General features: G+C 38.1%; 1 protein-coding gene across 1 annotated transcript; it reads right to left on the bottom strand.

Moving 5' to 3' along the window:
• Positions 1–278: 278 nt before the first annotated feature.
• Positions 279–8,205, bottom strand: sigirr (single immunoglobulin and toll-interleukin 1 receptor (TIR) domain). Its single transcript, XM_077211251.1, has 9 exons — positions 7,967–8,205; positions 5,020–5,224; positions 3,604–3,731; positions 3,287–3,427; positions 3,054–3,197; positions 2,214–2,316; positions 1,897–2,047; positions 1,641–1,815; positions 279–664 (listed from the first exon to the last, which is right to left on the bottom strand). The coding sequence occupies exons 1-9, from the start codon at positions 8,079–8,081 to the stop codon at positions 492–494; spliced, it is 1,335 nt and encodes a 444-aa protein (XP_077067366.1). The 5' UTR covers positions 8,082–8,205; the 3' UTR covers positions 279–491.
• Between the last annotated feature and the right edge of the window lie 3,724 nt (positions 8,206–11,929).

Raw genomic sequence — 11,929 nt, forward strand, 5'->3', positions numbered from 1 at the left:
AGTACACGTTAATATAACACAGTAAAGTAAAACTTTAACGGAGAAATGGTCCCTCAAATGAAGACCTTTCTCAAACAAAACATATTTCCACATTTCATTTCTGGAAGCCGGGCCAAATGAGCAAGCACTGTTACTGCATTCAGATATCAAATACAGACATTAGAGAATACATGAAGGAACATTTCAATAATCACACAGGTAACTTCTTTAACAAAGTAAAATCTCATAAGCCTCTAGAAGTCATTCAACTCATGTGTTATAATGAAGTCAAAACCAAATAAAACATGAACCCCATAACTTTATTGAAATATATACACAACCAACATCCCTATGACTATACAAGTAATGTTAATAAAACCGTTTGCATAAAAACATTAAGAAGTGTGCATGCAAAACTGTACAGGTGTAGATAAAAAAAACTAAAAACACAGTAACATGAAATCGTTTTTGAAGGGGAAACTGACTTAAAAGTGCAAAAAGGAGTGTGTGTCTCATATGTCGTCCTCGGAGACCAGGCAGTAAAAGTCTGTGCGGGCGGCATAGTTCCTCGAGCCGAGGTCAGATACATCTATCTCTGGGGGTTTGGGTTCATCCGTCTCACCTGGACCTGCAGGAAGCACCGGAGCTTTGGAGGGAAGGGTCTTGTAGATGGGCGAACGCAAACCTGTGAGGTAAACACATCGTATCAATAAAATGTTGTAACCCTTTACAATGTGAACCCTGTAAAGCCTGACACATGAAATGGTAGTAAGAAAAAGCCAGTGATAATAATTTATAAAGTTATAAATATGGTTATTATTCTTACAAAAACGCATCGCTTCACTTCAGAAGGCCTTTATTAACCCTCTGGAGCAGTATGGATTACTTTAATAATGGATAGATGCGCTTTTTTGTGTTCAAAATCTAAGTTACTATTCACTCCCATTATAAAGCTTGGATTTTTTATTATAACTCAGATTGTGTTTGGCTGAATGAAGAAAATTATATAATCCTATGATGGCTTGAGGGTTTATTATGGGATAATTTTTATTTTTGAGTGAACTAACCCCTTAAAGGCTTAGTTTTATGATCAAGGCTCTGTAGTTTTAACATATAATGCAATGCAATACAATAATGATTGAGAGATGAACAAATAAAAGTTCCTCAAAAGCCTGATTTACTTCATAAAAATCATTAAGGTTTACACTGAAGGTTGACATTAAGGCATACACTGAAGGTTGACATTTTTAGAATGTTAGAAAAAAAACGGTATAAACTATCAATCAGACGACAGAAGACATCTAGTAGATTGTGTAAAACAAATTTGTTGATAATTAGGCCTTAGAAATTTGCATCAAATATGATACAGTAGGCTTTCTTTATAGGGTTAAAAACTGTATGGCAAAGTAAAGCTTGTCTTAAAGGTATAGTTCAATCAAAAATAAGTTAATGAAACGTTCTTCAAACATTCTTCAAAATATCTTATTTTGTGTTCCACGGAATAAAAAAGTCACAGGTCTGGAGTAAATTAATAAATAGTGACAGAATTTGACATTTTGGCTGAACTACGCCTTTAAAGGAAGCCTAATCCAGCACTAATCCTTGTTAGAATGACACTCAAAGAAGATAAACTCTTTTGGTTCAAGAAGCACGTTTCGTACCCAGGTCTCCTGCGGGATCTGGGTCCGGTCTGCAGTCCAGGTAATCAGGATGCTGCGTGAGCATCGGATCTTTATCGCCTTGCAACAAAGTCTGCGGATCGCCCGATTCCCTGTGAAACGTCACCTTACGAGGCATTGCCAACGCAAGCTCCTTCCAAAACCCTGAAGAAGGGGTCTTTTGAGAAGGGAAAGAGTATGATTAGGTTTCTTATTACCTTAAATCTCAGAGATTGATTGAGCAGTGTGAGGGTCTCACCATGGAGTGTGCGCCCCAGGTGATTGTTGTGATTCGAGGTTGGTGTTGTCTCAGCTGTTGACTGATGTCTTGGCTTATTTGCTTCTGCTGTGACTGAAATGTGATGAAAATGGGCTTCCTCGACAGTTCCATCAGATGCCACAGACCCTGTCTGAACATTAAAACTGAATTTTAGGACGCAGCTTAGGGCTTATATACACAGGGAAAACTAGATTAACAAGACACATATGCAAATAACCGGGGAGTAATGACTACAAAACAGGAAACAGGAAACTAACTCCAACTAAACGCATAGGCCAAAACAAGTAACATGACACCTAAAGTTGGTGGTGCACCACTCCTGCTCCAGGTACGACTGAGAAAGCACCACAATCAGCCGCCGACAGCGACTAATGTTCATCAGCAGCTCTGCAGACGGCTCTGAGGAAATAAGACACAATACAATACAGTGTCTGCCAAATCCATAAATTATTTAAAGGGGTCATGAGTCAATTTTTTGAAGATGTTATCATAATATAAGAATATTCTGTAAGTTTTTGGACTGAAAAGTTCCTTGTTAGTCCAAATATGTGGTTATTTATTTCAACAGTGTGAAACAGTGTGAGTGTCAATGAGCATTATTTATTTGTATTCGGTACATTTCACTGTGGATTTTTTGGTAAATCAGTCGCAATTTCGGTGCAGGCTTTGCAAACAGACTTTTACTATATGGACTCGACAGTGATGCGACAACATGTAAGCAACTGTGTTAATTCTAATGCCTGTTATGATCCGTGCTTTGTCTATGTGTCAATAAATCAAACCAGTTTCTTTTGTTATTTAAACTATGATTAAATTATATATAGAAAGCGGTAAAAGACCAATCCCTTTACATTAGCTGGAGCTGTCAATCAAACAGTGTGAGTTTGTCAGTGACTGAGTTCTGGACTCTCGCCAATACTCCCAATTATAATCAATGATTCTCTTATTTATATCATGTTTGCACTATTAGTTATGATGAAAGCATTCATTAGAGTGCAGATATCGAGTTACAATCACGAAATCACTGCATTCATGAGCTCAACATGTCTGTGATTGGCTACAATACTCATTACACTGACTGGAGTAATGATTTAACCCTATGCCCATATAAATCTGAATATAGTTGTCAGATTTACCGGCTCCAGGAAGGATGTTTGTGTCGTTGAGTAGAAGTTTATGACTGTACTTGTTCTCCAAATGAGGCTTCAGGATAAAATTGACAAACTTCCTGTCATTCTCATTGTTGACATATGAGATGTAGGCGTCATACATTTTACCATCTGAGAAACAGCAAAAACATCTCTATGAAATGAAAATGCAATGGTATGAAATATTATAAAGGGCTTTAATGACCAGAATGCAGACTTACCATTAAGCTCATACTCTCCGTAAATGTTCTTATACCACAGTTTAAAGTTGAGTCGGCACTTGGTATAGACCACCGCTGCAAGAGCAAGTACAACCAACAGGACCACTGACGCAACCACTGCTCCGCTGTGACTTGGGGATTCTGGGATAAGAAATTAGGAAAAAAATGATTATCGACCATATACACAGAATTGCAGAGAAGAATCTGAACATATTTTACACTTTATATTATAATGTTTATGGCATTTGTAAATTCTTACACGGTGGATAATAATGGAGGTAATATTAAAAGACTAAAATAAGGCATTTGTTACTTACTGTATTCTTTTACGTTGAATTGCGCTGTGCTGTTCCTCACCACGCAGAAATACACACCAAAATCAGCCAGATCTCTCAGGGTCAGTGTTAGATCACTGCTCTCAATGATGTGACCCTCATACGTGACCCTGCCAATGTTTGGATAGTCATGAAACTCTAGATGGCACAAGCTGATAGGTCTTTTACATGCAATCTGCAAGCAATCACAACATTACTACGTACATGGTAAAAGCTGAAGCCTCTGATGGTCCTACAGCCAATGAGATTGCTTGCTCAACATTTAAATAGTCTGGTTCAGTGTTTTCTGTGGGTTAGTCCGGCAGCGCACTGTCAGATTTCCTCTGAACCCCTCCACCTCCCCCAGCTCCACCTGCTTAGATCTGCTACAGGATTTATGTATGTCTATTCATGCAGCAGCAGCATAGCAGATCTAGTAATACGCCAAGACCAAATGCATTAACATTGGCATATTCATTACCATGCTAAAATTACTCCTTCATGAGATATTTGTTATGATTGAAATATATATACAGTATATATATATATATATATATATATATATATATATATATACATATATATATACGCTGGAAATCTACTCTCTCGTGAACACACGGAGGGACGTTACCGGAAGCTAGTGATTATAGTTTATAAAGTGATAATTATCAATATTTTTAAACAAAAACGCATCGCTCCACTTCAGAAGGCCTTTATTAACCCTCTGGAGCCGTATGGATTACTTTTATAATGGATAGATGTGTTTTTTTGCGCTTCAAAATCTCAGTTACTATTCACTACCATTATAAAGCGTGGAAGAGGAAGGATATTTTTAGTGTAACTCAGATTTTGTAACTCAGATTGTTTGGCTGAATGAAGAAAGTCATACACAACTAGGATGGCTTAAGGGTGAGTAAATTATGGGATAATTTTCATTTTTGGGTCAAGTAACCCTTTAAATGAACTGTAAAACACCTCAGCCTATCCTAAATGTTTGACATCTACTTTCTAACTGATTATTTAATTGAAATATGAAAAGTAGACGCTTTTACAGACAATTTGGTTAAAAATCAAATTATATTTAAAAAAATAAAATTCAGAAAGTATATGTTGAAATAAGCATGACGTAGAGGTTATGCAACAACAAAGTAGCAAAGTTCACATATTCTTAAACTTTCACAATATTTGAAAAAAAATGTAATGCACCAAAGTAGAGTATATAGTGTATACTACACAGTATGCAGTACGCTAGCATTAAGAACACAGTCATAGAGATGAATTTCATTATAAAGTAGGCCTATCTAAATCTCTTTGATGTATTTTCAGTCTAATGGGCCACATTACAATATTTTCATTTGTAATAACTGATACACTACATTTACCCAGTGTTGGGCATTATATTGCATTGTATATACCCACCAGTTTAGTATATTTTGAGGGTAGATGGTGAGGTTGGTAAGCAGTGTGCTGTCTTTCATCCACTCCAGATAGTCTTTACAGTCTGAATCTGTGCGGTTCAAACCCATGGTGGCTTTGCATTGAAGGACGACGCTGTGGCCAAGCGTCCCAGAAACTGTCTGAGTTTGATCATGCTTGAACTCTGGAACGCTGCTACAAAGCGGATCTTTGTTTTGAGACAGAAAAATGAGAAATATGCCTGTTCATACCAAGAACAATAACTATAAAGATATCTATAAGGATAACAATATTTGCGTCCAGCCCAACGCATGATATCAATCTTTTTATTTATTGCACACATGCTCTGCAGTTTTGTCATCTGCCATTTTAAATGCTCGCACTGCAGAATGGATCTGATTGGCTGTCAATGTTTTTATTGTTCATAAGCTAGAAAAAAAAGTTGTGAAAGAGATTCCAACGATATAATTCCTCTGCGCTATTAGCGTTATAGTTGCGGTGTGAACTGTGCTATTATTTTAAATGAAAAAAAAAAAAAAACACAACTATATCTTTATCATTCTCGGTAATAGTCATTGTCCTTGGTGTGAACGGGCATTATAAAATGTGACTTTTTATAAGTTGTTTCTCAACTAAACTGCTAGATTCTTAATCCAGTTAGAGCTTTATGGAATGAGCACATCTGAAAGGCGCTCAGCTAAAAAAAATGACTTCTTTATTAGCGTAACCTTGCTTGAGTCTTGTGGAGGATATCTAATCTCAAGAGAGATGAGTGAAACTCTATTCTGATGCACAGGTGAGGCTGTTTCTCATCAGCACTGCTTCATATTCACATGTTGGAGCAAAATGTTCTTCATCTGCCTACATGAACATGGTATTTTATAAAAAATGGAAATGGGTTCATTAAAATTTAATTTGATGGGGCTTCATTATGAAGATTAATTTGAAAGCTCAGTTGGTGATGGGTCCATTAAGGACACTGATGTTTAATAGAAATCACTGCCAACATAAATATTGTACATGTACTGTAGATTTTCGGGGAAATGGTTGGAAAACTCCAACGTGGGCAGAGTTTGGGAGAAGGTCCATAAATCCTTCAACCAACAAACTTTGGACATGCTGTGGTGGTCAGAAGCAAGATAGTTGTGTCAGGTCATTTGGTTTGACCTTTAGCAAACACTTTATCTGAAGTCCACTGAACACATAATCTCAGGACTCGAGGTATAAGACAGTTGTTAATTTGTTTCTATGTGACGTGATGGAAAAACCATAGTTTTTTTTCCCTACTATGTAAGTCAATGGCTACCGTCAACTGTCTGGTTACCATCAATCTTTAAAATATCTTCTTTTGTGTTCAACAGAATAAAGAAACTCGTACAGGTTTAGAACAACTTGAGGGCAAGTAGTTTTTAGTGTTTTATTTTGTATTTATTTAGACAAAAATATAGAATTTGAATATCGCCCATTTATTGGTTATAAGATTAAAGTAATAACGACTTATATCAGTCGGACACAATTTTAACATTGTTTAACATCCCTATTTAGTACACTAGGTTTAGTAGATTGTATGTAGAATGGGACCGGCTCTTGCAATGTGCAAACCCAGCATTTGCGTACTTGTGAACTTAAGTTTTAGGCCTTAGTGCCAATTGCTCTGTTAAACAATCTAATTATGTATTAAATCAGCTGTTTATCCATTGGAAATTTGTTACATTCAACAGTTCATATATGATATGCAGCTATAAAGTATACACGCATGAAAAGTGTGTAGAACTAGATTTGGGTATATTCAAATCTGGTAGGAATAACTAGTTCCTGTAACTCAACTGGTAGAGCTCGGTGCTATAAATGTCAAAGATTCAATTCCCAGGCAATTCACATAGTGATAAATATAATATACTGTAAGTATAGCTTTAGAGAGAGAAAAATGTTACGTAAACTAATAAATGTAAATACTAATGATTCAAAGTTAGGAAGGATAATAGTGGCAGAGGGGGAAAAACAACAATGTTATGAGAGCAAATATTGACTGTTCCAGAACATTCTCTTGTTACAGAACACATTTACACTGGATTGCTCTTTTTATGGCCACTTTTACCTGTGTAGGTGAATTATAGGATGGTCATATGAGATGCTTTACATACACACACACAATAACTCAACATGCTGTATGCTCACATAGGCGGAAGAGTGATTTGTGTATCAAATTGACAACAGGTTTGACAAAAGCATTATGCTGTATAAATGCACTCGATAGGACTTTACAATCTAAATGACCTTTTATAACAAGTTCATTATTCATTACTTTCAGGTTGAGTACTAATGCCTTTGGATATAATAATTGATCTGTCAATATTGATTGGTCACTATGGAGCCAGTATTAAGATCTGTGTAATATTTAAGTGAGATTATTGTTCTGCACTGCAGCCAGTAACTTCATTCAATCATTAAACAGGAGCAGCTGTGTTAAAGGTGCAAAGTCCACTTTACAGGTTGACTTTACGTTTTTTTATTCTTGTACACGAACAAGGTGCTGAATAATTGTACAGCATGAAAATTATAAACCGGAAAAATAACTAAAACGTAAGGGGTCATTAGGACATCATCATATTTTTGTTGTATAAACAAATGAAAACCATAACACAACAGTGATATAAAGGTTGAAGAGTATTTTCATGTCAGGGCAAGTTGTCATGTGTTTTAAATGTAATAGCCTACATTTACACGTAGGCTAATTGATAATTTGCTATATTTGCAGGTCAATTTTTTTTTATAATCTTTTTTATTTTTTTTACATTTTTGTACTTCAGGATTAGATAGATAGATAGATAGATAGATAGATAGATAGATAGATAGATAGATAGATAGATAGATAGATAGATAGATAGATAGATAGATAGATAGATAGATAGATAGATAGATAGATAGATAGATTTAAATGAAGTCTTACCCGCAGACTGAGTAAACGCGAGACATGTCAGATACAGAATCAAATGACAACGCCACATCGCAGTCCTCTGATAAATCCTTTCATGAAAGAGTGGACTTGTAAAATAGTTTGTCATGAAGTTGACTACGCACTTTAACCGTGAAACAGAGACTGTAGATGTTGCCAGCAGTGCGTGTCATATAAACGCGGAAGGTGCGCAGCGGTTACACGGAGTCTGTCGCCTAGAATCACAGTGGGGAATACAGGGTCACGTGATCCGGTTCACCTGAGCGTCTCTTTGAACAGGTAAACGGGCGTTTATATAAAAAGACGCGGGCTACGGTGTGGAATGAACCGAACGCAAAATGCAAGAGTCTCGAGATGCGTTTTTTAATGTTTAACTATTGTCAGCGGCTATTTGCACTAAGTGTATATCTATGCTATTTATTCTTATAAATAATGGCAGAAGTGGCTACTATTTGCACCTCATTGTTGTTGTACATTAAACGGTATGCAATAATAACATAGAGTGTAAACTATTATATTTATAATTAAAAAAGCCTTATTGGAACAATAAAGCTCTCCCTACACCTAGCCCTAACTCAACCCATAAACACTTTATAATTAAACACACGATAGACACTTTATTTCCATTTTTATTGAAATTAAATAAATGCCTTTCCGATCTGTTCACGTGATGAAAAGTAGAGCGTGTTCGGCAAAAGGCCACCATGTGATTTTTTTTACCCAAATGTTGTTGTTTTTTGGCCAGATAAGCGCTCTAGATTGTAATTTAAATGGATTATTTTAAATGGTAGGCTAAGTTTCTGGGCAAATCATGTTTTAAATTTTAAAGTGCCCCTATGGTTTTTCGAATATTCCATTTCATGCAGTGTGTTCTGCAAAGTTGTGAAGTCGAAAGTGCACGATAAATTGAGCGTCAGCGTCAGTTCTGGCAGGCCAAGTAGTCAAGATGCTGCTAACGCTATTGGACAACACGTTCTCATCAGCGATCTGCTCAGCTGAGCTGCATCAGCGCATCAACTGTTTATCTCCCCTCGCTGCTAATGATTACGCTCAAATAAATGAGCTGCTCGCTCTCTGCAACCCACCACCTCCCCAGCTCCTCCTTGTCGTGTATAAGGTGGCATTTGCTATTCTGTCATTGTTGCTGCTCTGTTCATATGGGGGAATAGTTCTGCTCTCCCAGTGCTAAACTGTGAGCGTTCCCTAATGCTGCTGCTGTCCTCTGACTCTCAGCTATTTCATGGTGCTCATGAAAGCTAAGAGGACTCCCTGAACAGAGCCATACCGCCAAATTTCAATTATCAACTGAATTGCAATTTATTCAATACAAATTTCCTAATCATTTCTATTGTCTTGCAGTGTTCTTGACTTAAATGGACCTGACAGAAATACAGTTCTCTTCCGAACGGTCACTTCGTATTGCGTAGCTATACGCAGTGGGGAAACTCCTTTTCCTCGATTTACTGAAGCATTTATGTAAAACGCATTTGCAGCTGCACAGCTAGAACATGAGCGTCTGGCTCGCTCATAGGCTGCGCTGCGGCAACTGCACATCCAATGGCGCAGGCGCCTCTGACGTGCGACCAATGAGATCACTCTGCGTCATACATGTCAGAGCCCGCCAAGGGGGCGTAACCCCAGTCTATAATAGTCCCCGAATTCGCCATTATAGCAGATTTTACTCCTTCAGCGACAAACTTCACGTCTCTGACCATTTATTGAGCGTTCGCCATTGAACAAGCCTTCAGCCTGAGCGAGCTACGCAGAGGTGAGGACTCGAGTCATGTGACTTGGACTCGAGTCAGACTCGAGTCATGAATTTGATGACTTCAGACTCGACTCGACAAAATGTACAAAGACTTGCAACTCGACTTGGACTTTAACATCAATGACTCGTGACTTCACTTGGACTTGCACATTTTGACTCAAGAAGACTTGCTACTTCTCATGAAAACTGGGGAAAAAATGTTCACATGGCCACGCCGCTCTCAGTTTATCTGCATCTATGATAAAAAATGTGCACCACCTGTATGCATGCAGAGAGCATGCGCGCTGCCTGCACGACATCCAATCACTGTAGTCCCACGTTGTTTTGATTCGACAGTATCTAAGCAGGCACATTGCAAGACAACCAATGAAGCGCAACAAGCAACAACGCGCCAGTTGGCAAAATGATACCAAAGATAGTTTCGTTTGGCTATAAAAATGACAAGGTAGTCGACAAAAAACGAGTTGCAATTTGCAAAACATGCGGGTCGAAGATTACAGACGGAGCTACCACAACGTCCAACTTTGTTCGACACCTGAAGTTGCACAAAGAAAGGTAAGTTTTTAATGAATGCTAAGCACCTTATCGGATGTACCGTAACTTACTAGCTAGCTGCTGCATATTTACTGTATCAATGAGACAGTAAACGCACGTCTCCGCTGGTTCGTGCTTACAAAAATAGGGATTTTTGAACCCGGATTATATGAGGTACATGAGTGTAGCACACTCAGATGGAAAACCTCACCAACATCATGTCAACATCCGTTTTAAAGTACCATTTCTACCTTGCTGCTAGACGGATAAACACAAATGTATATCTCAGTCTCCCAACACACATGTGATAAAAAAAGGCCTTCCAGTTTTACTCTTTCAATTATTCAGTTTCAGAGTTGCTGGTGTGCTGCCTCATTGAGGTCGTTTATGTAATTTTGGTTAATCATCACAACTAAGTTGAACTGTCGCTGAAGACATAAAATATCACAATTAAACAATGAATGAGGCAGCAGTAGTTGACCTGCCATTTCTGTGTGATGCAGCAAGGCACCATGGAATCTGGTGTGCAGGAGAGAGTGAACTATAAAGCAGGGGTTCCCAAACTTTACCATGACAAGGCCCCCCATATACCAGTAGATTCCAGCCAAGGCCCCCCTGACATGGGCCGTGCCAGACTATTTTTTCTGTGCACCCCCTTTCACAACTCGATGGAGTTGGTGCATCCCTAAACCCATCCAAGTACAACCGGAAACATAGTAAGACATATACATTCTAAAGAGGAAAATGATAACACAGTCACAGTAGATCCACCATTAGCCTTCCCTTTTCATATCATGCCCGAACAGCAGGCAGCGCATGCATGGACATAGAGTGCTACCGTAGACTAGGTCTGTGAGGCAGCGCACCACTGGGATATATACAGTATAAATAAAATAATAACGATTATAGTAGTAATGTTCAGAGATGCAATAGATTATTATAGTGCAGTTCTTAACTAATGGTAATATTGTTTAGCTTATTTTGGTTTAATTTGGTTTATTTTAGTTATTTAATTTATCAAATTATTTTGTTTTGCTATACTTTTCATGCCAACTTGCCATGGCCCCCCTAGCACCCCCTCGCGGCACCCAGGGGTCCCCGTCCCCACCCCGAAAACCACTGCTATAAAGCATATGACTTCAGTTTCTTGAGGGAAAGGGCTTTCTTATGACTTCTGAAGCAGTGAAAATATTCTTAATATTGCATACACGAAAACTGAAATGTATTATCGTATACCGTAGTGTACAACAGACAATGAATATTAACACAACAACATTGATATGAGTAAAGAGTAGTTTCAAATACAACATGTGTAGCTATAAGGTATTTTCTGACATCTGTTTCATATTCTTCTCTGTTACAGGTATGAAGAATACCAGATGAACAAAAGCATCGTAGATGAACCACAACAGCGTTCAATATCACAATTCCTGGACACTCGTGTAGGGCGTTCCAGCGTGAGCCACCCACAGCAGAAGGCCAAATTGATTGCAATTTTCCTCTGTCTATTGTGGAAAATAACAGCTTTCGTCACTTTCTGGCTGTGCTGGACAGCAAGTATACCCCAGTCTGTCGCCGAACGCTGACCACAAAAACAGAGATCCTTGCTGAGGAGGGACGTTCAAAGTTAAAAACTCAATTGAGCAACACTGACC

This window comes from Siphateles boraxobius, unplaced genomic scaffold (assembly GCF_051911475.1).
Source record: "Siphateles boraxobius isolate OS27281-9 unplaced genomic scaffold, OSU_SipBor_1 65, whole genome shotgun sequence".
NCBI classification, from domain to species: domain Eukaryota; kingdom Metazoa; phylum Chordata; class Actinopteri; order Cypriniformes; family Leuciscidae; genus Siphateles; species Siphateles boraxobius.